The sequence below is a fragment of the Acanthaster planci genome, linkage group LG16 (genome assembly GCF_054643075.1).
Source record: "Acanthaster planci isolate LZ-2023a linkage group LG16, COTS_SCS, whole genome shotgun sequence".
NCBI classification, from domain to species: domain Eukaryota; kingdom Metazoa; phylum Echinodermata; class Asteroidea; order Valvatida; family Acanthasteridae; genus Acanthaster; species Acanthaster planci.
In genome coordinates this window covers 10,199,505-10,225,944 of record NC_141792.1, presented here as the reverse complement: position 1 = coordinate 10,225,944, position 26,440 = coordinate 10,199,505, and the positions used below count along the sequence as shown (strand labels likewise).

At 43.6% G+C, this 26,440-nt stretch overlaps 1 protein-coding gene across 4 annotated transcripts in view; it reads left to right on the top strand.

Annotated features, from left to right (window-relative positions):
• LOC110978958 (segment polarity protein dishevelled homolog DVL-3-like) overlaps nucleotides 1-26,440 on the top strand; it is a 64,067-nt gene that overhangs the window by 17,215 nt on the left and 20,412 nt on the right. For 3 of the 4 annotated variants that reach the window (XM_087147153.1, XM_087147154.1, XM_087147156.1), the window contains exons 4-5: nucleotides 11,718-11,788; nucleotides 18,975-19,016. In XM_087147153.1, coding sequence (XP_087003279.1) covers nucleotides 11,718-11,788; nucleotides 18,975-19,016 — 113 coding nt within the window. The remainder of the gene's footprint in view (nucleotides 1-11,717; nucleotides 11,789-18,974; nucleotides 19,017-26,440) is intronic. The other variant, XM_087147155.1, reaches the window with a different exon arrangement.

The window sequence follows — 26,440 nt, the reverse complement described above, 5'->3', positions numbered from 1 at the left end:
TAGAGTTGGGACTCCTTTTAAGCCCTAAGATAAGTTGCAAGATAAGATGAGTTTTGTGAAATCAGCCCCAGACCCCACAAAAATAGTGTAATGACTAGTGAGTTTATCCCCACAACTATAGGAAAAGTATGTTTTTGTTGGGGGGGGTTTACTAGGTTAAAGGCTTGGAGCTGTCAGCAGTTCATGACCACACATATAGGTGAGGGTGATCCTAAGAGACTGTCTCTTTATGGGGTGTCATGTTGTGACAGGGCCATCAAACCAACCTGGGGCATGTCTGATGGGCCCTCCTGTCACAGGAAAGGTTGGCCTAAACATCTGGTGCACTGCACGTACACCCGGAGATTCACGCTTCAAGGAGGGCCAGGCTGGGTGCTGAGAGCCATTTCAATGGTCTAGAGGAGAAAGGCCTCATTGAGATCATGACAACAGGGTTTGATGGGGGTCGGAACTGTGCCAAAACACTTTGTGGGGTACAGTTGTAGTTGGGAAGTCTGGATGTTCAGATGGGGGCGAGTGCAAATTAATGTCTAGGGCTTGGTATTTCAAGGGCTTTTCTCCCAGGCAGGTCTGGTTTGATGAGGGGACATCTCGCACCGCTTTAAGCAGGCATGTAGGACACATTCCAGTACGTTCAGGGCAAGTCTGGGAGCAGCAGAAGATGGGGGTACCCTGGGAGTCAAGGGTGTTTATTTGAATTTCATCCCCATGCTCTGTCTACTCCGTTGAGACTAAAACCTGATTTGTGCAGCGTAACACCTGGAACTGGGATGCCCTGGCTTACTTTCTTCAGCTGGCGCAAGACATGAAAAACGAAGAGTGGCCCTTCCAAAAGGATTTGTTAACCGTTACCCCCGCGGCATTTTTTTTCTGACTCAACCCGTCAGATTCTAACACCCTTTCACCACTGGGTGGGGTATATGAATCGGTACTCAATCCACCGGATTCCAACAGTCCACTTTGCTGTATCAGAACTCAGTCCAACAAACTCCAACAGGCAGTAAACTGTTGGGTTTCGGCTGAGTGGGGATACTAGGTCATATACCATGGATAAGGAATGGGGACACTGTGTACTCATCCCTTCAAGATCCAACAACTGCAGGGCTACATAAAATTGTCTTTGTTGGGGGAGGCTCAAATTTCTTTGTTTTTATCTTTGACTTCTTTTTAAAAAAAAAAAGCAAGGTCACCAAACACACTGGAGCAATTTATTCTGCTCCTTGCATGTAGGCCTATGTGTACATGTAAGTATACGTGTGCTGTACTTGTAGGTACATGTACATGACCCAATGACCTCCGCTGTTTACAGGCACACACATACCAGCAGCATTATTTATCAAACACCCAGCAGCAAGTACTGGGCAATACCAACCGCACCTACTCAGTCCAAACCCAACACTGTTTCTGCATCTGTACAGTACTCATCCTGTCAGAACCCAACATTTTGTGTAGTAAGTTTCATATGTACACAGAACTCAACCCATCAAATTTCCACAAACTCTGTTGTTTGTAAATTGATGGGATGGGAAACGTCAGGGTAATTAATCCAACACACAGTACTCACAGCGTGTAATTTAGACCTATGTAATGTAATGAAGTGCGCTAAGCTGGTTTGTTAAAAAGAAAGAGAAAAAAAAACCAACGGTGTCTCTGTTTATTAGCTTGCACCTGGAATCCAACTCAGCACGCACCGAGAATCTGCGCTCCATGTAAATCCACACCAGTGTACGGCCTTGTACCTCCACTCTCAAATAATCCACGCGCGTGTACGGTATGTCCGATTAGACAGAGATTATTTGCAAATCTAGGTCACACAGTGACCCCTTGAGGTTTGCACTGTGCAGGCATTGTTGTACAGTTACCCAGGTCCCCAGTCCGGAAAAATCCTCTCCGTACTCGTACCTTTTCTCCTGTTTTCGTTTGCTCAGGGGTTTGGGGATATTTGGGGGAGGGGAGGCAGGGGCAGAATTCTAAGCCTTATTAGTAATTTGAATCTTTTCTTGGTATTGGTTGCTACACTGTACCCTGTTGGAGACCAGCAAGGGTTATTTTGCTTCAAGTCCTGTGATTAGTTGGGGGAAAAAATTTAAGAAGTCCCAGTTTGTCATTCACAAACATGCCAAATTCAGCGCAGTGAAAGGTTTACTTTTTAACTGGGTGTTACGCAAAGCGCGAAGTGCACTGTACATGCTGAAATGAATACTGCCTCTGTTTTGTTGTGTAACACATTCACACATGCAGTGGCAAATGATCTCCTGTTAACTGGTATTTTAACTGATCTCTTTCAGGAGTACCAGAAGGAAATATTTTGATCTGTTAATTAACGGATAGTCCTTTATGTTTGTGCTTGCTAATAATATATTAGATGGATCCAGAATTCCAGATATACCGGTACTTGTGTTTCATTTATTTGAAATGACACTGCCATGACACCTGATTCCTGTGATACAGTGTCATAGTTTACATGTAACACTCAGCAGATGGGAATTTAAGGAAAAGAAATGGTTTCCAAGACACCCAGCACCGGCACATTTCAGGATGCAACCTCGATATGATAATTCACTTGCGTCGCAGTCAATTATACACCAGTCTGGTTGATATGTCACCGCTGGACAAAGCTACATCCAATATGTATCAATCCACAATCTCGTCACTGTGTCTCTCTCTAGCTCTCTCCCTTGCCAAACGCCTGCAAGCCACAGTCCGTCTGTCCATCCTCGCGGTTGGAAAACGGTGGAGTAATTTCCAATTATGCGAGCGGTTAACAGGTGACTCATAGCAGGCAGAGGCCTTGGGTGGCCTGGGTGGCTAGCTCTCAATCAGCCCCGCTGCTTGACGGGCTTTTCTCCTCTTGTGGCAGGAGTTAATTTCGTGTGAAGAGCGCCGAGACTTGAGAGTTCATGTAGCTTCTGCTTGTCGGCTACATCTATAAGCCACGGAGCAAGCACCCTGTTCCTTGGGCAGTGTTTGAACCCACAGCAGAGTTTTTAAACTGGTCCCCCGCTTGATAATCCCAAGGTGTAGCCGTAAACAGAAACAATCTGATCTCGGTTCTACAATGGTTTCGTAGACTGGGTTTGCAAGCTTGGGTTCTCTCATTTCAGTTCTATCACTCAAGAAAGACGTATAAATTAACACAAGTATGGTGGAAATACTGAACGTACGAATGGGTAATATTGCTGCTAAAATCAACATGAATGCTACAGGTAATTGGAATCTTAATTTTCATTAAAAACTAACATTTCAACCTTGATCCATTACAGTTATTTTTATTATTACTAGAATTTAATACTAGCATCAAGTCACACTCTGCAAGCACCTTTAAAATAAATATTTTACTTTGTTCCTTGTCTCTTATCTGCATGTGTAGTTCCTTTAAACCTTATTTTGTTATTTTTATGTATAGATTTTTTTTTTAAATTCCATTCGGAGGTAATATGAAATCGTGGCCATGTTCATTAAGCAATACCTCAGGAGATAAACATTCTTGTCATTCATTTGACATGGTGTACCTGTCTCAAAGACACTGTTGGAAGCCTGGTAGGATTTATTGTGAGATTAAAAGTCAAGCCCGGGCTGATGTTTAAATAAGAGGACGTGGTTGGCAGAAACAAGACCAAATTTATGTGTGGCCTTATCACTGCGCCCCATCACACATACCGGTATGCATCATGCAGAAAGTGAGCTTGGCGGAGCACCGAACGCAGCACCACATATGCAGAGCATGGCAAAGAATGTGCACCGATGCACATGAGTGTACAGCACATGTACACACCGCATAGGCTCATCGACTGTTCGTTGCATGATGGGGATGCGTTGGCATTTCAGCCTTTATTTGCACAAGACAGCACATCAATCTCAGGATTTCATTGGAAGGGGTATATTTTGTGACAAATTTCCAACGAAATTGTCAAGAAGTGGCAGCTTAGAACTAGTATCACTACCAGGGCAACCTTGTGGTTATCATAATCGTTAGCAGGAATTTGGTTCAGCTCAAAAGTTTCCCTTTAAAAAAATATTGGAATTCAGTGACTGAAATTTTACACTTGTATCCTGGTACAAATTACAAATTTATTTGGTGAAGCTTAAGCTACACGTGCATCACGTTCAGTTGAAATACCTTTCACCCACTAGACATTTTGTTGTTTGTCAGCAAAATGTTGTTTATGTTTTTTGCTGTTTGGTTCAAATTTTCTCATATATTAGAAACAGATATTTTAAATTACGGTAGCAATGCTGCTGACAACTGTATGTAGGTCATCTTTGCTCACTTGGGGATTGCATTTATTGCCCAGTAGCATTAATTTATTATCTTGTAGGGGATGGCAGGTATGTTTAATGGGTCCAAGGATGCATAATTATTGGAGGTAGGAACACGGGCCAGGTGCCTCATAAATTACCAACCAGGATTGGCGTGACTCCTGTTGACACAACACACAGACACAGACAGACAGCCCGACAGACAAACAGACATGTGGCCAAGTGCATTTCATTGCAGGCATTGCGATGCGAGGGGAGTTGGACGAGCACAGCATTTTTCCTGTTATGTTATTTGTACATGCACACAGGTGAACCTCGTTAACAAAGAGGTCCTTCAGACTTGGCAGGATCTTTCCTTGTCACAAGCAGAATGTCTTATTAATGCTGCTCTTACTAACGAGGTTTAAATGTGTCGCACATCTCCTGATTCCTTCCGTCCCTAGACGAGTACATGTCATTTTTGTATGGTCATAACCTTGATCGCAACCTTCCTCTTAAGACTCTGAAGATTGTGTTCACTGACACGTTACCTACTGTACGCTGTTTCTCGTGCACAATAAGGTGTTGTGTGCAGTTTGTTCTTACATAACAGTACAACACAAGGTGCTGTTTGAGGTGTCCTTGCCACGCCTCCTTGGTGTGCCTCATCACGAGCAGCTCTGTGCAAGTGGAGCCTTGATGAACACAGGCAGATGTTGTTGTGTTCACTTTCCAAAGGATATCACTGGTTGTAAAAGTCCTCATGAAAGAGCCGTCAGTTTTACCAAAGTTGACCCAAACAGGGTAGTTCTACTTCCTCATCGCTGAAAAGCTCAACGACGACAACAAAAATCAGGTTTCCAGGAAAAGGCCTTAAACATTATTTGGTTTGTCCCCTTTTTGTTTTAGTGGATCACTACACCAGAAGCAACAACCACTTCATTACTGCGTCACTTCCAATTCGCCCAATAAAGTCTGGTAGATATAAAAACCCTATAAAAGAGGTACACGAACACGTAACCATTGTAGACTATTGAATTTACGTTGGCCGTCAGAAAGTTCCCAGTTGCACACATGCGGACTGCAAGCACATCATCATTGCTTTACGACCTGTGCATTGTGCAAAGTGCTCAATTCTTGAAAAGAAAGTTACTCTTGGATTTTATTCTGGCTGAATATTTACATGTAGAAAGTGTTTCGTGGAGAAGCAAACTTAATCACTGCATACGTTTGTCTCTCGGCTGTACCAAATTCGACATTTTAACAGAGACTGTTGGAACAATCGACACGCACCGGTAGGCTGTCACACAGAAGTTTGCTGTTGACAGTGTACAGTTGTTTGGAGAGAAAAACTCGACTTCTGCCACACACCGGTTGATTTTTGACAATGGACAACACAACCAATTTCTCTGACCTTGGGAATTCCACCCCTGGTACCATGGTCCTCAGCACTAGCGAGAGGGTGGGTGTTAGTGTCATGTACTTGGTGATATTGATTCTGTCCATTGGCGGCAATGGAGGGCTCATCGTGGCCGTGACGCGGTCCAAAAGCCTCCAGACCAGGGACAATGCCTTTGTGGTCTGCCTGAGCGTGGCCAACCTGATGACTGGTCTGTCGTTGCCGTGGAGTGTGGTGGGTCTTCTGAGCTCAGAGGGCTGGCCACTGACCACCGAGGTGCCCTGCCAACTCGCTGGGCACTGCCTGATCATCAGCTTTGGGGCCAACTTATACAGCCTTGCTGGGATCGCCATCAACCGTGTGCTCATCATTGTGGCCTCGCCCAGTACATACCAAGAATGGTGGACACCAGCTAAGGTTGCTGTCATGGTAACAGTTGCCTGGGTACTCCCTTTTCTCACTGTACTGATACCACCCCTCCTCAGTGTCGGCACTGTTGGTTACGACGAGAATGATCACACATGCTCATTTGTCGGTAGAGATCAGAATGGACATGGATACCAACTTGCTTTGACCATGGTCTTTTACCCTATTCCCATTGTAAGCATCATTGTTTCTTACGTAGTCATCTTTGTCACCATACAACACAATTTCAGACACCAGAAAAAGCAATGTGCTGCAGCACCGAGCCAGCCCTGTGATTTCAGCTGGGGGGCTGGGCGCGAATCCCGCAAGTCGCACGTCAAGCGGCAGGAACTCCAGATCACGCTGAACCTCTTCATCAACGTCTGCGTCGTCTTCCTGCTCAATCTGCCATACGGCATAGCCTTGGTTTTCCCCGATCACCACAGAGTCGTCCTGTTCTCCTCCTTGGTCTTCCTGATGCACTCCTTTGTCCACCCGATCCTCTACGGCTTCAGGCACCCGCAGTTCAACCGGGCATTTCGACGGATGCTGCACCTCACTAGGGGCCCCCGATCTCCAATAGGCTCAGCCCAACAACACTCTCTACAAATACCATCAATAACCCAGCTTTGAAAAAATCATGACAAAGAGAGCTTCTCCTGATGGACCGTGCCTACTCGAATGCAGGATCCCATGGTCTTAAATGGACTCCAATCAAGTCGTAGTGCGATCCCCAAGTTTAACTCGTTAGTGCGAGGGGATGCACGAGGTGATCCAAAGGATGCCGTTTGAAATCAACCTATTAGGAAGAAAGCAAGGGGTTTGTTGTTATCATTTTTTATTTATTTATTTATTTAAATTTAAAACCACTTCCCACTACTTCTTACATCATGATTATCCTCTTGAGAACTCCTTTAAGTCTAAGATTATGATGCAAATAATGGACAATAGTCAGTTTTAATTATGGTACCTCTGTAATAGAGGTGATTCACAATACACGTACAGTGCACCACCAAGAGGTTAGCAGTGAGAGACCGTTTTTTTTTTTCAAGTTCGATAAAGTTTGACAAAAGCCTGGCCACCTTGCCACAATCAAATTAAAAGCATTTGAGCTTGTCAGTAGACAACTTGGGAAAATTGTTGAAAGATCGGAACATTCCATTCAGTAGAAAGAAAGTATTAATTAAAGGGGCTACTCGAAATACACAAAAGAATTGGAAATTGATCAAGTTGGCCTTGCACAACCGTTTCTCTCAGTGGACAGCCAAAAAGGGACCTTTCTTTGCATCCTCTTAGTGGTGCACTGTATTGAGAATTACCTGTGCTACTGGTGATTTGCACGTGTTTGCTTGCGTGTCGGGTTTTTTAAAACACTTACAGCACTCAACATTTCACGCATGTTTACGGATTGCTTTCTGATTTATATTTACTGATTCTTGTTGCTTAATCAAAATTAATTGATTGATAAATTTGCCAGCTTCACCACAAGAAGTTTCAAAGTTCATTTCATAAATAAATGTTAAATGAAATGCAGCTTATGGATTTGATGTTCATGTTGTCAGTCAGTGGTTGGCAGACCTACCCCATCTTTCAGCCCTGAGCTACCCAAAAATGCTGCAATGATAGTTATCCCAGGAGCTGGTCAACGTTGCCCACATATGAGATAGTGTGGAAATTTTGAATCATAAATTGCGTAGTTGTAAAGTTTGATAGCAGACCTTGAATTTTATTCACCAAGATATTTGTGGTGTACACGTAGTCTGTTGTAAGTGATGTTTGCCTTCACCAACGCAAGATGTCACAAGAGCAGTACCTACATGTACATGGATATACATTTCGTACAACTTTTTGTTAAAATACATGAACTTTATTATTGTTATAATACCCTATAACGGTCAGAAGAATTGCGTGTTAATAGAAGCTACCGGCAACACATCTGCAAATGATGACAGGAAGTGCTTGGTAAATATTGCATCCAAGTGTTGTAAATGTACATGTACGTTTTTGAGAAGTGCTGGCAAATGCCAGCTATGAACGTGCATTGCGTTGCCATTGTACAAAAGTCCATGCGGAGAGTGACCGAGAGTAAGATAAAAAAAAGCAAGAGTCTGAAGAAAAGCAATGCTTTTTTGGATACACAAAGTAATAACAGGTTATAATCATTACAGAACTGATAGCTTAGGATAAGTCGGTAATTGAAATTAGGAGGATTAATTTCTTTTTCCTTCCTTTTTTTTCTGTATTAAAATTGCACTTACGATTATTTACAAGAAATACATGTGTCTGAATATTTGAGAATTGGTCAAATTTTGAATCTTCAGCACCGGCCAGAGGAGGAGGCAGAAAAAGAAGAAATTTTGTTTTTGGAAAGTTTGTTGAACTTTGGCAGGTGAAGTCCTGTGACGGATACGGGATGCAGATGCTTTTGTGCGTGAATGCAGGCAGTTCACGATAGTGTGCCTCTTAGAGTTTGCAGCGCATTGGCAAATCGCGATGCGCGAAAGATGTCGTCCCAATGCACGTTTGGAAAGGGTCAACAGATTTTGCACGTAGTACGCAGCCAACGCGTTGCAAACTCTTGGAGGCATGCTTGTGAATAGCCCATTTATTTACCGTAAGGAAGCCACTATTTCCGCCAGATTTGAAATCATATGGTGTTATTTGAGTTGGCTACTGTGTTACCCACACACGTCAAATGGACCAGGAAGCCACTACTTCCGCCAGATTTGAAATTATATGGTGTTATTTGTTATTATGTTATGGGATGCACATGCATTGCGTGCGTAGTCACTTCAAAGGCAGTCACGTACGGTATCTAATGTCATGGGAGTGCCATTTCCTGCAAACCAACTGTGGGGCTGTCCCTGGAGTTTTCCCAAACGCCCACTTTTTCTGCAAAATTCTCGAAATTCTAGCGGAAACTGACCACATTCTAAATCCCCCAATAAACCATTGATCACACATTGCAACATTTTGCAACAGTCCCGATGTGCTTCTGAAACCAAAGTTCATTGAAATCCAATACTGGTTCGTTTGTCGTACGTCGCGATTCTTGCGAGGACTCTGGTCTGTTCCATGACCATTTTTGGTTGCTCTCCAGTACAACAACGTTCTGTCACCTCCTTCTCTAGCCCGAGGATAAGCAGGTCCGTCCAGTGAAGTTACCCAATGATTCGGTTCTTTGCCAGGGAGCCCTTTGAAATCTCGCTGGGTAATGCCAGAAATTAGGGATTCCATAAGCGTGACATTTTGGTGTCCCCGTTACATCTGACCTCAGTTATTTGACATGGAAATATCACCCGAATGGATTTCCAATTATTACTGTTTGTTTGGCAGGTCATTTGCATTAACCCTAACCCCCTAGGGTGTGTGTAAAATCATATTGAAATTCGAGGATTTGGGACTGTTAGAGTTAATTCATCACTCTTGGAAATTAGAAAATGGGTTCTGAACTTACAAAATCATATGTCAGATGTGACAGGGACACAAAAAAACGGACCCCTTAATTCCTGGAATTACTCTTCTGTACATGTACGTATTCTTAAACTAGTCAGTAGATTTCTCCTCCCCCCCACCTCTGTGGAAGTGCCTTTCATTACAAGGAACTTGTCTCATCCCTCAGGGAGAAAGGTTTTGGCATGCAAAGTACATGTACATCTGTGGTATCTTCGTCTGTGATGCACCAGTTTACAGTAGTTGCATTTCAGCCATGAAAATGCTCACCAAGGATGGTAAAGCGCCGGTACATGTATTTTTTTTTTTCGGGTTCATTCACGAATACACCAGATGCCAGTCGCGTACGTCATGCCGGGTTTTGGGGCTCGAGACTCGGAAATTGAGAAACCAATGTACTGGGACTTTTCTGTCTCGGGTGCAGTGCACTGGATCTTTCATGAAGGTCAGTCACCTGGCATCTTCGGCAGAAAAAAAAAATTTTTTTTAATGGTATGCCGTTAATTTAGTGGGGGGAAAACAGGTGTAAATCCTGCTTGATACTGCAGGGACACTGTGGGAGTGGATTAATTGTGAGTGGCAGGTTATTACACTCTGGGTCCCCCAGCGGCAAAGAGGGCTGAGTCAGTCGCTGCTCAGTAGTGCATAATGGAGATCCACAGAGGTGCAAATTGAATGCCAGATTGGTCCGGGGCTGGGGTTCAGGACTGGGCTCGCGCCCGTGTGGGTGTGTGTGTGGATGGGTGATGTGTGGTGAACGAGCAAATCTGTCACATGCCGGCAGATTTGAGTGTCCCTGGATTTATATAACGGGTTTTGCCCTTACCCAACGTACATATTATTAATAAACACTGTATGCTCAGTGCTTGTCCGGGAGCTTGCAAAAAAAGTCACAAGCTCGGTAGTCGAGTGGTTAAGATGTCTGCACTAGTAAGCAGGAGGTCGTGGGCTCGAGTCACAAGTAAGCTTGTGACTTTTTTTTGCAAGCTCTCGCATACAGTGTTTATTAATAATATGTACGTTGGGTAAGGGCAAAACCCGTTATATAAATTAACATCTCCCCAACGCAAAAATACATCTTGAAAAAAGTCCCTGGATTTGTTGATAATGCATACACAGCTCACTATTGTCCATTCAGTGTGCTGTTCCTTCATGGGTACCCTGCTCTAAGACATGCATGCGAGTGGGTCTGTACCCAATTTTTATGCCTCTAATAAGACCCTGACTGTTCTGCCCCTCAGTCCACACCCCTATCATACCCTCGCCGTTCCTGTCCTGCCCCACACCGTTTCATCCCCAGCCAGAGCTCCTCCATGGAGATCCCAGAGCTCAAAAAACACAGAGCTGTTGAGATGACCCAAAAGCTTAACATGCTTGCAACTGTAAGCCCAGCCGCCTTCGGCCAGCCATCTCCAAATGCCTTTGGAGCTGTTTCTCAGAGAGGGGAATACACTGTATGGACGTGTGCGAGACCACAGAACGTCTGCTACCCTCCATTATGTGGACTTCTTTTGTGCGGAGGTCCACACTGCGTATGCCACACATGCACATTTGGTATAGAACACCCCCATACCGCGTACTAGTGCATGTACGTGGAATCTCCATAGAGACAGAACACACACGTACGAGTCATGGAGCGGCTGTCATAACTCAGATGCCCTTGTCTTCAGAATTCACGACCGTCTGTCAGATATTCCACATAAATTCACGGGAGTGAGCCCTACTTGTAAATCTCTCTTCCATTCCGCTGTCTTGCATTCAGTCGAAGCAGGAGGGACTACACGGGGTACATTGTCGTGTCGTCTGAGCATAATGTGATGTTGATTTTGCGTTTGTTGGCATTCCAGGAGCGTGTCGGCACACAGCGCGCTGTTTGCCTTGTTAATTGCAGTGCCGGGAATCTTCCTCATTGAAATTGTGTGAGAACGTCTGTTCACTGCACTGGCATATTCAGTTTTTTTTTTTTTTTTTAATTTTCCTCGGTTGGCCTTGTTGAGAATTTGTTCCAGCTGGGGTAATGACAGAAACTTAACATAGCTGTAAACTTGTGCGTCCTGCTGGGAAATGTGTTTTTCTTCGTCAATATCGTTACTTAGAACATTATAAGCAAATGAGTTTCTACTAAACTGGACTGTTTGTGTCTGAATGTGGCACATCCATGTTGTTGCAGAACTTCTTACATAATTGTTTACAATTTGTTTTTAAATTTTGTGTTTTTCAGTGCAAACCCACCAGGAAGCACCGACAAACTGAGTGACACAGAAACGGAATCTGTTATCAGCTCAAGAAGAGGTAAACAGTCACGTTATTTATGGTTGGTTCCTTTCATAGAGTTGCCCCTGTTTTGTTCTGTACATGTATCAGTCCTTGATTGAAGCTACACAAAAATGAAATCCACAAGGGTGCCACTGTCGGGGGTTGGAGTGGGGTTACAGACCTGTCCCATTGTGAAGTGAGCATTTAGCTTTAGTACGGTGCTTCTTTAGTCTGGCAGTCAATTGGTTTTTGAAAAAGAACTTAGACAGTTCACTAACAATGTGTAAAAAATCAGGGGGCAAGGAACTGTACATAATATCATGTCCATGTTATAACTGTCCCGTCAGTCTCCACTTCTTTGCTCCGGCAATTTGACAGGGACAAGTGTTTCTTTTTCTCCCGGTGAAGGGGGTCCCCTTTTTTCTTTTATGAGAAAGAAAGAATTGTGTCAAGTGCGGGTGGGAAAACGTGCCAACTGTCTGCAGCGAGGTGCTAGAAAATCAATCGCCGGAGCTCTTGAGCGTGTCCCAGTTTGTCTGTGTCTGAGCCAGATAAGAATTGGGGGGGGAGGGGAGTGAAGAGACCCGGTCGTCACTGACAGTGCCAGGGCAAGGTTTAGTCGTTTGGCTTTGTTGCTCTTCTTTTGTGACAAGGTCCGTGAAGATGTGCGTGGATTCATGAGCGTTTTCTGTCAACTTGCATTCTGTTAACCTCTTTGTTGCGTGATTTCTCATTTGCAAGTTGTCTTCAATTGGAATGGCCTCTGTGACTTTAGGTCCTTGTGTCTTTTAGAGAATATTAAGTGATTTCTTTCCAAAAATCTGACGTCCGAAGGAATGAAAGAAGGCTTGAATGAAATTCAAAAGACTTGAGAGGGCGCGCATGCACCTTCAAAAGTGTAGCAGATCGTTTTGAAATTCGGTGCCCCAAAAATGCCAATTTCGTGCAGCATACATGTTCACTAACATTGCTGGAAGATGCTGAGTACACCAGCCCCCCCCCAAGTCTCGGGTGGGGGTCTGCTGACGATACATCGGTGTCTGTTACATGCCAGACTGGGCTGTTCTGCCCTGGAGCACACCTTAAACAATTCAACTCATCCCATTGGTTGAAACCTGAGCGCGGACTTTCCTTGGGCAACCTCACAATTAGGACTCCGAAGACGCGCATTTAAAAGAAGGGATAGATTCTGTGTCATCCGATAGTCGACAACGTGCGGGACATCCGTGGAAAGAGGGAGGGGGAATTGTGAGACCCATTTCTGCAGAGACCGAGGCACCGGTATGATGTGCGACCTGTGAAACGTGGTGGCAGTGGCCATCCAATAAAAATTTATGTTTGGAGAGGAGAGGTGCACGGTGGCCTCATCTGTATTCAAAAATGTAAATTCACTCGGGGCTTAACACTAAAAGAGCAAGGGGGCAAGTCCCTTAACATTTATCGGTGATATCTTTGCAGTGCAATCAACCCCACCACCATTAAAGTGTCAGTTTTTCAAGAATATCTTGCAGTCATTTTGACTCAAATTTTGTGAAAATTGACTATTCTGCTCTTGCGTAGAAAGTACATGTACATGTACATGTGTGTGCAGTCCAACTCCAAAAAAAGTTGGAACTCAAGTTTGGAGTTGGTAATTATTGCAGATTGGTCGATACCACAGTTCCCCTTTACTCTAAGGGAAAGTGAAAAAAAACCCAGATGCGTCAGGCTGGCATAACAAAAGCTTTCAACGCATGAGCCCCCTTTTTTGGGGGGTCTCCCCAGAATGAATGAATGTCACCAGATTGAAAAGTGGAGACCAAAAAAAAATGCAAGAAGCTTTCAAAGTATCAGATATCTCCCCGTAGGAGATGGAGGGATAGGCCGTACATTGGTTGTCGCCAGTGACAATTGATGTGATCAGCTTTGCTGTTGGATTCCAAGAGATTACCCGATTTCACCGGCAAAATCAATCACCTATTTCATGTAGGGAGGTTTTCTAGACCTGAACATACGTGACGACGATGATTAAAAAGTGTGAAGTCGATGGCAATCATATTTTACCGTACGTCAAGTAAACGTGAAATGTACATGTGCATGAACATGTAGAAGGGACTTTTTCATTTGGCTTGCTTCAAGATAGTTGAATTTGTCATGCATCAGTTCCTTATACTGTACATGTAGATTGTCTCATTGATGTGTGATAAATATTTCAGGAAGTACGGTAAGAAATTGTGAAGCCACCGTAGGTTTCTGTCACCAGTTGCTAGTTATCCCGCAGTTGGTTAATTTAAGGCGATCATAAATGAATGATCTTTTTTCACCGGAAGAGTTTGATACAAGCAAAGACGGTGGGCAGGTCGCACACTGCATTTATTATGCAACTTAGGGTCTTTCCAGGTACCATCCTGAGCCAGTGCCTGTTATACTCCCAGCCTCCTCCGTGCTCTGCGCTTTCAGTTTGACGTTGGTTTTCCTTTGATGATTGAGTGCCATTTGGCCTGACATCAGTGACTTGATAAAAACCTCAGCCGTGGTCAAGAGGGGGGCAGGGGTGGGACAGCAAGAATCCTTCTACCCTCCCTTCCGGCCCGGACATTCCAGGGGAGCTGGGGTCAGTCATGAATGCTTACAGCTGTGTTTTCTAACCCTTCCGTCTCCCAGTAGGGATGCCCTGCCTTCACCAACCCACATGGTTGATGAGAAATGTGATGGGGGCTGTCACGATGATACATCTCCCGCAGGGAAAGTGGAATCGCCCCGAGGATATGGACTTACTTGTGTACTGATGCTTCATGTAATTCATTTGATCTAATCCCAGGCATTGGTGGATGGTGATTTGCCTCACTCCTCCAGTATCTTCCATGCTCTAAAATATCCCCCCCAAATCAATGGCACATTCCTTGCGCTCATGTGCCCTTCCATGGAGCATCAAGCATGATGCGAAGTAGGACCTTCCCCTACATGTCATCGTGACTGGGCTCTGTCTCCCTGAGAATCCACACCAATCCTCCAAAAATTCCAAGGATTTGAAGGAGTTGGGATGGGTGAGGTGGATTTGATCCTGACCCTTGACCATGTGGAGCAGCTCGGCAGAACACAGGCTGCAGTCCGAATCCATTGTCTGCTGCTACCTTGAGGTCTAGGTCTTCGCCCTTGGGAAATATGCAGAGACATGAGGGCAGCAGACATAACCATAGCTGTAGAAGCCCATTTTCGACACGGTCAAACATTACCCCCCCCAAAAAAAACAGCTGAGAACTTCCCAAATGTCTATGATTTCATTTCACGACCAAACTGTGTGGAATTTGAGTTGGTAACCCCCATTTCCCCCCAAAATGTCCCTTTTTGAGCTTGCCATGCCGTATTTGAAGTGGAGTGGTTGACTCTGACATCCTCTCGGCATTTTGTTAGAATTTTGTCACACCGGTAGGGGTTGAAATCATGAACAACCCGTTTCCTCTGAGATTGACGTTCCACGTTGCACGTAATAATTTGCTGGTCCTTATAAAGAAATCAGTAGTGTGTAATTGTATTAGGCGAGCCTGCAGGAAGTGGCTGTCAACACTGGTACACGTTGGTACTCCATGTTGAATTTTTTGGAAAATTGTAGCATGGTGGAAGGTTAATGATGTAAATTTTTTTCCGTTCCCGAAACAGATCACCTCAAGAGAGGAAGAGTTTCTTTTCCCAGTGCCCCCTATGGCCTGAGTGCATTCATCAAAGATAGATGCTCACATTTTGTGCGCACAGGGTCATTTGTACCCGTCACTTCAACCCTCTCACCTCCCAGACTATGGAATCTTCCAATCCTTCCCAAATGTCTATGATTTCATTTCACGACCAAACTCAGTTTTTTTCCCTTGTAGTTTCTGTTGGTACATGTAGTTTTTGTGGTCTACCTCAGCATATAGAGAAGGACTCATATTTAGCTGTCCCAAGAAACCTACCTCCAATGGATTTGTTCCACTGTCCATGAAAGACCACTGAGTCCTCAAGGTCAGATGAAGAAAACAGTTGAATGTGTGTGTGTGTGGGGGAGGTCTCCCCTAGCCTAGAGGGATGCTGTCTAACCTCAGTGTTCAGTGGGGAGGAGGCATATTACAAGCTGACTGTTACATGAGAACTGTCTGGAGGGAAATGAGATGGAGTGTCAACCAAGAATGCAACGGGAAAAAAAAACATGGGGGCGTCCACATTTGCTAAATGCTAAACGCCTGGGTCCAGTTGGACAAATTCAGAATGCAGTGAGCCCCCCAAAGGTTTGCTTCAAAGAGGCAACTTTTCAACCTTGCGATCAGCGCCTTGCGTTTTTATCCTCCGTTTTTCGCCATTAGTTGTCACAAAGAAGTAGATGTGCATTGAGAAGCCTCTCAAGTAAATGTGCAGTTTTCACACTCAAAAGGTTATTGAAAAGTTCTCAACGGGTACACAGCTGAAAACTTACAGTGGTCAATCTTGAGTTGTTCTAAGGAGTGCCCCTAATCGTCTGTGTTGTCCTGGGGGGTGGCTTCCTTGTCAACTTATGCTTTGTTTTGAATTATTCCTGTGAATTTGTACAGGTACATATTTGAATGACAGGGAAATATCTCTTGGACAGCCCGAAACTTACTGTTCATTAAGTGCAAAGGGAAATGATTTGTTCTTCACCCGAGTCTTTGTCATTGATCCAGTCATTTTTAACACCTCTGATATTCCAACCCACGTGGAAAATTCTCTGTCCTAGTCTGGTACCCAAAGAAGGTTGTAGATACCGTCCGCAAACAAGCGCATCTTAATATTGTTGGTACGGGTACAGTGCTCGAACTTCCAATAATCTGCCTACGTGCTCGTTTGATCACAGAAAAAAAAGGGAGGAGGGATGTGAAGACAATAAGTTGTGAATACAGCGGGGGGGTGGCAACTATTTGTGGGGCCGCTGTGTTGTTGTCAGGTGGTACTGGGGTGAGGGGGGTCACGTAAACTGTGAGAGGAGACCGATCGCTAAATGAGGTGTGAGGAAATACAGGGATGGCAGGTCGTGTAAGTCTTGGGACTGATCCCTGAACGTGCGAGCATGTTAGGAGGGATCTCGGTGGTAGAGAGAGAGAGAGAGAAAGAGGCTCCATGGATAACTCTTCACAGCTCCACATGCTGCCCTGCCTCGCGGGGTGGGGTGGGTGGGGGATTGCTGTGCCAGATGGGTAGGGGTGCAGGACGGTTGTCAGGACTGAAGGGTCTTCAGACTATCCACATTTTGGGGAGAGAAGCAGACCATATTAGGTCATGCGCCTGGTGGTCTTTCACGGTGTCATTAATTGCAGTGTAATATGTGGTGGATTTTTGGGTGTAAATGTTACAATTTGCCCTCGTATGCTGGTGAAATCCAGTCGGGGTTGCTTCCATTGTGCTAGTACAACACAAGAGCTAAGGAAAGAGTTGATTTTTTTTTCTTCGCAAAGAACACGTTTGTTTAGTAAGAGCAGGTTACCAACCAAAGTGCCTAATGATGCATATTACACAAGACTGGTTCCCCACTCAAAACAGGAATTTGTTGTAAAATGGCCTCTTCTGTATTTGGGTAATTCTAGAAATTAGGGGTCCAAAAGTGTGACATTTTCATGTCCCTGTCACATCTTTCCGTTGTTAGTTGACATGGAAATATCACCGGAATTGATTTCAAACTGTTACTATTTGTTTGGCAGGTGATTTGCATTAATTCATCACTCTTGGAAATTAGATAGTGTGTTCTGAACTTACATGTACAAAATCATACGTCAGATGTGACAGAGACAAAAAAAAATTGGACTCCTAATTTCTGGAATTACCCATTTAAAAGTAATTGAGTATATTGTTACTGCAGCTTTTGAAAGTTTTTATCAAGTGTACTTGTACATGTATTTGCAAACCCAAGCTGCTATAAATACATGTAGCTCTGTTCTAAAAAAAAAGATAATGACAAATACTAATGTCTCTGCGTAAATGACTAAAGAAAAGCAGAGCAGTGTATTCACAGAATCACCAGTCTTTTTTATTGCCTTTTGGATAACCTTTTTATGAATGAAATCTTTCTATTCAGGCTCGGATTTCCTGACACTTCACTCCCCAAATTTAATACCATTAGAGTTGGTGTGATGTCCCCTGATAGATCCTTTGCCAACTAAAAACATTTTGATTCAGAACAAATGCAAACGACAGTCTTCTGTTGAGTGATATGATATATGTACACCTGCAAGTCTCATTGACACAGCTTTGTCAACCATTGTGTGGCTACATGTGCAAGTACATTGTACATGTACAATTTGTAAGCTGTACATGTACTTCACATGTGCAGTGTGCTGGGAATATCTTTCCAGAGGGAGGAAGCACAGCAAGTCACACAGCAGGTCACAGTGCCCTGTCAAATACTCTTAGCGCCCTCAGCTGGTGAACTTGTGTCATGCAGATTTATTCCCAGATGTGTAAACACGGCATTGTTGACCATTTGCAGAGACCAAATAGCATGACTAATCTCCATGTATTTGTGCAGAGCAGAAAACATGCTTGCGTATTCTGCTTGTCAGATCAATCAATCTTCCATGTCACCGCTGAATCACGGAATTACCTTTCAAACATTATTTGTCGGACTTCTGTTCAAATTGGAATGCTTCGTGTGGCAGGTTTTGTCATGCACAAGTAGATTACAGTAATCTGAAATCCTCACAACCTCCTGTCTTGCATTTTTGTTGAGTTCCTTTTTTTCCCTTGCTAACCAACTTTATTTGAGTCAGTGTGTTAATTCTTCTCTCTTTGTTTTAATAATCGCATTCTTTTAATCAATTTTATTTGTCTCCTGATTTGTTTAAAACTGAAACGAACAAAACTAAAAACACTCAAGGATACAACTTTTTCAAACTGCAAATCAGGTAAGAATATATTGGTCAATATGCAGCAACAATTCTCAAGTAACACGGGATACATCTACATCTTGTAAATGGTTTCTGCTTAGGGGCAGTTAAAGAAGTGATAAACATCTTTGAATAGTGCGTTAACTTCAACTTAATGATTGATTTACCAAGTTAACTCTTTAATCAGTGTTAACTCTCTAGTTGGTAACCAGTGCACGGTCCTCTCTGTGACTGAAAGGAACCAAAAGAGATGTACATCAATTCTCTTCTTTCTTGGTATTAACATGGCTTTGTCGACTTGGATTAATTAACCCAAGTGGTTGTTAACCTGGATTGATTAATCCAATAACTGGTGCATGTCCTTTTCTGTAACCTAGGGAGACACCAAAGTTCAAGGAGGGACAGACATCATAATGATTGTAAGTTTTCTTTTTTTTTCTTTTGATTTTGTTTCATTTGCAATTCCACAGATTTTCATTTTTATATGGTGTCATTCCATTCTTTCAGTCACCTCTGCATTGTCAGGCTTTCGAGCATTCTTCACCGTAATTTTGGATCGCATTCACACAGAACAGTGCTTGGACTGTTTATCATTCCATCTGTCGGATTCAAACACCTGACTTATGGGTCCAATGATTCTTCATCTACTCTCATATTGGAGGGGTCAACATGCACCTGTCACTCGCCTTTTAACCCTTTCACCCCATTTGTCCCTGCAATCACCTTCTTACTCACCATTGTTTCCCTGCATGGCTCACGGTGCAAGCCTCAGTTTTCTCTTCGCAGCGAAGGCCGCATCCGCAAATAGTGGCTGCGGCAGATAACAGCGGACATACCCATGGAAAGTGGTTGCAGCCGCTAGCAAGGGGGAAAAAAAAACCAATGGCTTCTTTGGCTGGCACGTGTTGTACGTATCGCCGCCTGCGGCAGCAACATCTATCGGCCACCCCATGCATTCGAGAAAGAAATTGTCATTGTGGGGGCGTAGCGAGCAGTTCATGATTGGGAAAATCCAGCCATCTGCAGATTTGGGGACATGTACTGTACGCATTTAGCACTGACTTTTTTATCTCCAGCTTCGTTTAAATCCATTATGTGATCTGTCACCACAAAATGAGCTGAAAGTCAGAATCTTCAAAGCTTGAAATAATGGCATTTTTGAATTCAGCTGAAAGAAAGCTTTCCAGTGTACGTGGAATACCTTGGGTAGAAGTATAAGGTGACAATGTGACATGTATTCGGGCAGCTTTGCGTCTTTGTTCCCGACATTCTTTCCACATTTCAGACCAGGCACAAATAATGAAGTCGTCAGAATCGCTGAGCAAATGACATTTTTAAATATATGGATCCAGCAACAAATTTGGAACTAAATAGATGGTTACTCTTTCCAAATAATACAAAAACTACAGTCAAGAATTTTTCTGCTTTCTGGAAGTCAAATTCTGCTTTCTTCCGCTTTCTAAAATTTGTGTACAAAAACTGTATGTGCCTACATTTACTGTACATCTACAGGTATCTTTGGCATATTGATACAAGTAGGGCCTACACACACCATGCCACTGTGATCCTGGACTGGTCCCCATCCGTATTGATTTATTCATAAGCCGTGAGATGTCTGGGCACTATGTAAGGAACGGGGACCCGTGTGATCTCCGCGGTGCGGAGCCGGCGGAAATCAATGCTGATTTCTGCAATATCGCAAAGGAAAAACGGGAAGGGAATCGCTACCAAGTGTTACTTTCAAAGTGAATTAAACAGTGAAAATGAGTTGTCATTCCTAATTTTGGTTCATATTGATTTGATTAATTGTGCAGAAACGGTCAAAAATATGTATTTGTTTTATTTATATTTTTTTTTACTGAGAATGGCATTTTCTGCTTTTTACCCCCGAATCCACGATTTTCATGGATTTGGCAAAGCGGAAAATTCTTGACTTTATACAAAACCCTGAAAACTGACTTCCACTTCAATATTTGACTTTGAACCCTCAAAATAAGAAAGAGGGGAAAGCGACATTTTGTCGTGACGAGTCACATACATGTACTTGTGTCACCATTATCACCATTCCGTCTTCCTTAGCTGTCAGATCACTTCGGAGTTTCTCATGAAATGAACTAAAGCAACAGACTCTGTGAAAAAAATACTTGCTGCCACTGCAATCGACTGCATAAAACTGGAATCTTGGAAGTGCAGCCATGTGTAGGGATGCAGGGACGGTATTGATGTATGGAGTGAGTCGTGAATTAGCACCACAGTACTATAATGCTGTGGATTTTTACTTGGGGGAAAAAAAGCTTGCTTTGTTTGGTTTGTCTGTACTCTGTTTACTCTGTCTTGGAAAACAAGAGTGACATGTTCCTTTGGAAAGATGCTTAATTGTGCTTTTATGCACACATGTGAAAAAGTCTTTTAAGAGAAAAAAAGAGACCAACAATTTTTTATATAATTTCAAATAAACGGTAATATAAAACTCACACATTTGGAGGTGAAAATTAACGATTTCCACAAGGCGTAAACCAAATAAACCCAGACAGTAAAAGCAGTCTTAATTTTCAAATTTGCATTCAAGCAAAAACAAACAGGAATATCGGATCACAAGTGTCTCCAATAGGGGCCCTGGGCGACAGTTGGTCTGGAGGTCACTTGGGGTCACCCGGGGTCATGGCAGGCCAAAGCTGACAGATATAAAAAGGCCACACCGTTGTTTTGAAAATGTTAGATGGTGCTAGAATGGTTTTTTGAAAAGTACAAATCGCCATGTGTTGTTTGGTCAGTGAACTTAGGGACTTGATAGTCTGTCAAAGGAAAGGTTTCTAATTTCCATTGGCAGAGTCACTGATAGTTTTGTTTCAGTTTTTCTTTAGGATATGATGGTTGGAGCAGATACATATAGACGTGTTCACATGGTTTGATGCTCCAAACCAGCAGGGCTAGGGCAATAGATTTTATTCATGGGTCGGCCAAATTGAAATTGAAAGCGAGGTTACAGGTAACTCCTCCGTTTTGGAACTTACAAGTAGAAATAAAAGAAAAATGAAAATTTCATGGCAATCTAGTTCCTGTCTACACCAATGAATAATTTCATATTTGTGACATAATGTACACTCAGTGTTTTCAGCCAGATTTTGAAAAAAAAAATCACAAGAGAGGCTTGGAACACACATCAATCGTATATAGTCTGGCACCATCTGGATCAGCAGTTTACAAGTTATAAAGACAGATTCAGGAAACGAGATCAAAAACATGACTGCCTCATTTGGGTTTGCCACACTGCTGCTGTACTGGGGTTATGGGCCCCTATCTGGACCAAAAGATGGGGCTGTTTCCTCAGCAACGGAGGCTCATTTGGTAGTTAACTGCCCATCGCTGGTTCACGGATGACTAGGAAATGCCAGTGTTGCCGTCGCATCACTACCAACGAAATGAATACTCCCGACCAGCATGGCTCTTTTCAACCACCGAGGGGGTGCTTCTGCTCAAGACGGATATGGGTTGATGGCCCACTGACCATTGCACACTGCTGTCTTCGATGTACAACATGTGCATGGCCTTATCAGCTTCTCATCAAAGAATAAAAAGCCCATTACTGCTCCTTGTGGAGCGTACGTATCCAGGCTTAGTTCCTTCAGCACAGAGATGCTTCACGAGATGGTCCAGCTGTGACTTCATCAAGGATGATGCCACATGAATGAGCTCTCTTTTCTGTCTTTTTAAAGAATTACATGTACATGCAGATCACAGTGGCTTAAATGCCAGCCTGGATTGATTCCTTTCCTGAAAACTAATAGAAATTGATTCGCATCCCAAATCTCGGAACAGAATTTGTTCAAATGTCCTTGATTCACTTTGTAGACATTTTTTGTGTTGGGCCTGCAAGTAGCCAGCGTTTTGGGGGTTTGGCTGGTAATCTGCCCAATGCAGCTCTCCAGTGACAACTGCCCAGAGCAAGTTTCTCCCATACAAGTTGCATGCAATCATCCGGTCAAGTTCCCCTCCCCTCCCCCCCTTCCAAGATTGCCAGAGCCCTCCGAAGTACATGTACCATTGAAAGAGAGCTGTCAGGAGTCTTTAAGGAGGCCTGCCGACTAATTGAAGGGGACCAGTCTTGATCAACCTTGTGTCTTGCACCCTGTGAGGGACCATTACTGGCACAGCGGGTCTAAACTGACATCTTCCAGGGATGCCGGTCAACTTTGCCATCACCATCATGCCTGAGTGGGGTAGTCATAGCTTACGTCACCTGTGGGTCAGCATCTCTACAATGGTATGAAATCGGGCCTGCCTGCTTGTGCATGTATAGGTGCACACTGTACATGTACAGTATCTCCCGCACCGTAGTTGTGGGGACATGCACTCGACATTTCACCCATTTTGTGGGGACTGAAAACGTTGTGGGGACTCAGAAATGTCCCCACAACTCGGTTCAAATTTCCCTAATTAAAGAACTTGTCCCCTTGACGCGGTGAATGCCTACCCATTGTACACTGTATTGTGCAATGCATGAACTGGCCCAAGAGCTACATGTACGGTACGCTGCTGTACATTTATATGCCCTGTGCAAGTTTGGCGGGTCCTACATGTGATCATATTGATGGCTGTCAGCCGTTATGTACAGTGCATGTAAATGTACCGGTAGGCCTACATTGATCAGAAGAAGCCTATTTTACTACATGGACCGACCCTCTGTCGGATTTCTTCTATCGTATAATTTCCCAGAGGCCTGAGCCCCACATCAGCTGCCAACCCTGTCCTAACCAAGGGCAGATCCGAGGAGAAGGGGGGGTGTAATATGGTCGTGCCCCCCCCTCCCCAAATAAAGTTCTTAAAAAATGTTATTTTGAAAAATAATGAAAGGCAATTCTTGTAGTCAAGTAATTTCTGTCCCTTCAAAAAGCATGTGAAAAGCCCTGACAAGCCTCACCCCTTAGAAAGGCCATAATATATGAAAAAAACTTCCAAGGTTTTGTCCTCTGCCCCACCCCAAAATTCGGTTTTGACTCTGCCCTTGCCCCTAGCCCCTTAAAAAGAAAAGTGAATTTGTCAATTGTTTGGAGAAAGTTACACATTCCTCCCTTGATATGCCGCTGCATGTGCGGGTAACAGAGTCTGAAAAATTGAATGTAAACGGGCAGAGTCCCCTTTCAAAGTCTCTTTACATCAGGTGTTGATAACCAGGGTAGATGCACTTCAGTTCCTGCCCGGTTGTTTCGTTTTTCAGTTTGAGCGAGGAGAGTTTGAAATATTCCGATTCAATCCTTTTGTGATCAGTCGTGAAGATTGGTCATAAAGCACAGATGTGCTGTCCATATTCAATGTCCAGCCAGATCCATTTGCGCTTGGATTTGTCCATTGAGAAGGGCTGTCACAGTGCCACATTGTTCCAATATTTGTGTTTAGAAAGAAATCTGGATCAGTTTCCCTTGATGGGTTTTCCTCCTGCATGAATTTATTCATGATGGGGGCCTTGTGGGTGGCCCCTGACTATGTATTTGTTTAGTGTCCCCTGTTTTTTCTCCCTCCATGACAGAGTGCATTGTCTGTCCATAGAGCCGGTCAGACCTGCTTTATCCTGTACTGCACCATGTGTATGCACAGTGGTGGTTTACATGTATTTCGTGGGCAAGCACATTGTGAGAGCAAGCTGGGTATTTCTGCCAGGATTTCTCTCGCAGCCTTGGAACTCCAGCCATGCGGTGGGTTTTATTCTTTGAGTTGTGAGGATGTGGGCATGGTGAGCAGTTGTCTCTGGGCGTGGTGACAGCGTATGCTATCTCCTGTCATTGCGTCAACAGGGAAGATGGCTTGAGAAATGGTCGAATTCGGGAGAGTGTCATTTCAACTCGTTTTGGAGTTTGGAGAATGTGACCTCTGAGTTGGAGAGTCAACTTTGATGTGACTCGGTTGTCGTTTGGAGTTTTGCTTTGAGTGTGCCTGTCTCGGATCTCGGAGCTGATCAGTTCTCTGAACGTTTGTTGGATGCCCTGCTCTTTCACTGGGATGCGTCACAGTTCAAGTTGCCGTTGATGGATTCCTGAAAAATATGGATTCTCCCAACCACCCTCAAGAGGCCTGCATTTAACCCTGAGGACCTTTTTTTAGAGAATCTGCCAGTCTCTCAAAAATCTGTGTCCACTTGTCTTTCCAGTTCGTCAGGGTCTCCACAAAAACAGTGGTGATGGTGTGTGATCGAGGGGAAAAGGAGATTTTTGCTGTTGCAGTAGATGTAAATTTTTGTGGATATTATGTCGAGATTTTACTGTTGCTAAGAAAATGTTCTCCCTGTTTAGTAGTGTAGTGCTCTAGCAGTTTCTCTGTTGCCTGTGAAGGTGGCAGAATAATAGGGACTATTTGCATAGTACTGCCTGTGTGCTTCTGTTTCAGGGCTTCATTTTTTGGTTAATTAATAACTTTTTTGGCAATCACCTTCGTCACTGCTTGCAGTGAGCAAGATTTCTTATTTGTATTGTAAACATTCCAAAGTAATTGGTGTCGCCACTAAGGACTTATTCCCCCAGCCAAGCGAAGAAACCCACATTGAACTCCACAACAAAGGGAACGGAACATCTCTATTATCAGCCAATCGGTCGTCATTATCGGGCCATTCCTGGCTGCCTCAAGTGATGGGCCCATTGTCCCTTTAACCTTGGTACATCAAACCCCCCCCCTCCAACCGCAGGTATGTGTGTGAACCGGGCTGAAGGAGTTCACAGTGTAAACACAACACCATGGAGTTCAGTGTCTCTTCCTTTCTGGTGTCGCCATCTGTTAGGGCTTTGTTAGCTGTCAAAATGGACAGGAAATTGGGAAAGACTTAATTTGTTTGGAGTGAAAATTACTTGAGGGAAGCGCATAGAATTTGATTGTTCATGTGAACTTGGTAAATTTTCTGGTTACATGACACAGTATACAGTATACACATCAGAGGGGCCAATTTCATAGAGCTTCTTAAGCACAAAATTTGCTGAAGCGGGAGAAAACCTTGCTCGATAAATCAGGTAACCAGCCAAAACTCCATGTGATGTGTATGGTTTTGGGATCGTATTTACCGGTAGCTGTCTTTTGGTTAGCATGACAATCATGTAGAGTTTGAGCTGGTTACCTCTGTTTTTTTAAGCAAGTTTTTTTTTTACGCCTAAGCAAATTTTGTGCTTAAGCAGCACTATGAAATTGGCCCAGCCTGGTACTAACTAGTACATGCACGTGTAGAAATGACATGTTTTTTCTAGTGGGGAAAGGAGACAAAGTTATGCTGTGTTTTTCCAACGGAGGAGACGAAAGCATAAATAACTTTTTTATTTTGTTTGTCATTTCAGATTGTGAAATAGGGTAAGAACAGTCACAAACACACACAGACCATTAAGGTTATCAGCCATCCTGCCACCCCCATCAGTCTCTGGCACATGAAAGTTTTCCCCTTGGCTTAGAGGGGAAGAATTTCACCTTTGGAAAGCGTTCATTACATTTGCTATCTTTGTTTTATGACAGGACTGTCCCAGGGTTATCTGAGGTCGGTGCGGGCTGGGTAGATGGGAGAAGTTATGGCTCAAAAAAGATTCCTCACACCTAGGCACTTGAATGGAAGCTCCTGTTACACATTTTTGTCATAGTTTGCTGGTTTTCACATTGAGTATCGTGTCTGAACACTCTTTTTCTGTAAATTTCAAATTTGCAATCGACAGAATTCGTCATGCACCCAGAAGAAGGTCCTGAGCCTTTACAACCTTTTACCGGGAAGCATTATCGCTGCCAACAATTTTTTTTTCCGGCAAAAGGACATATGTTTGCAACTGTTTTATTTTAATGAAATATAAAGATTTCTTCGCATATAGTAAAAAAAAAATGT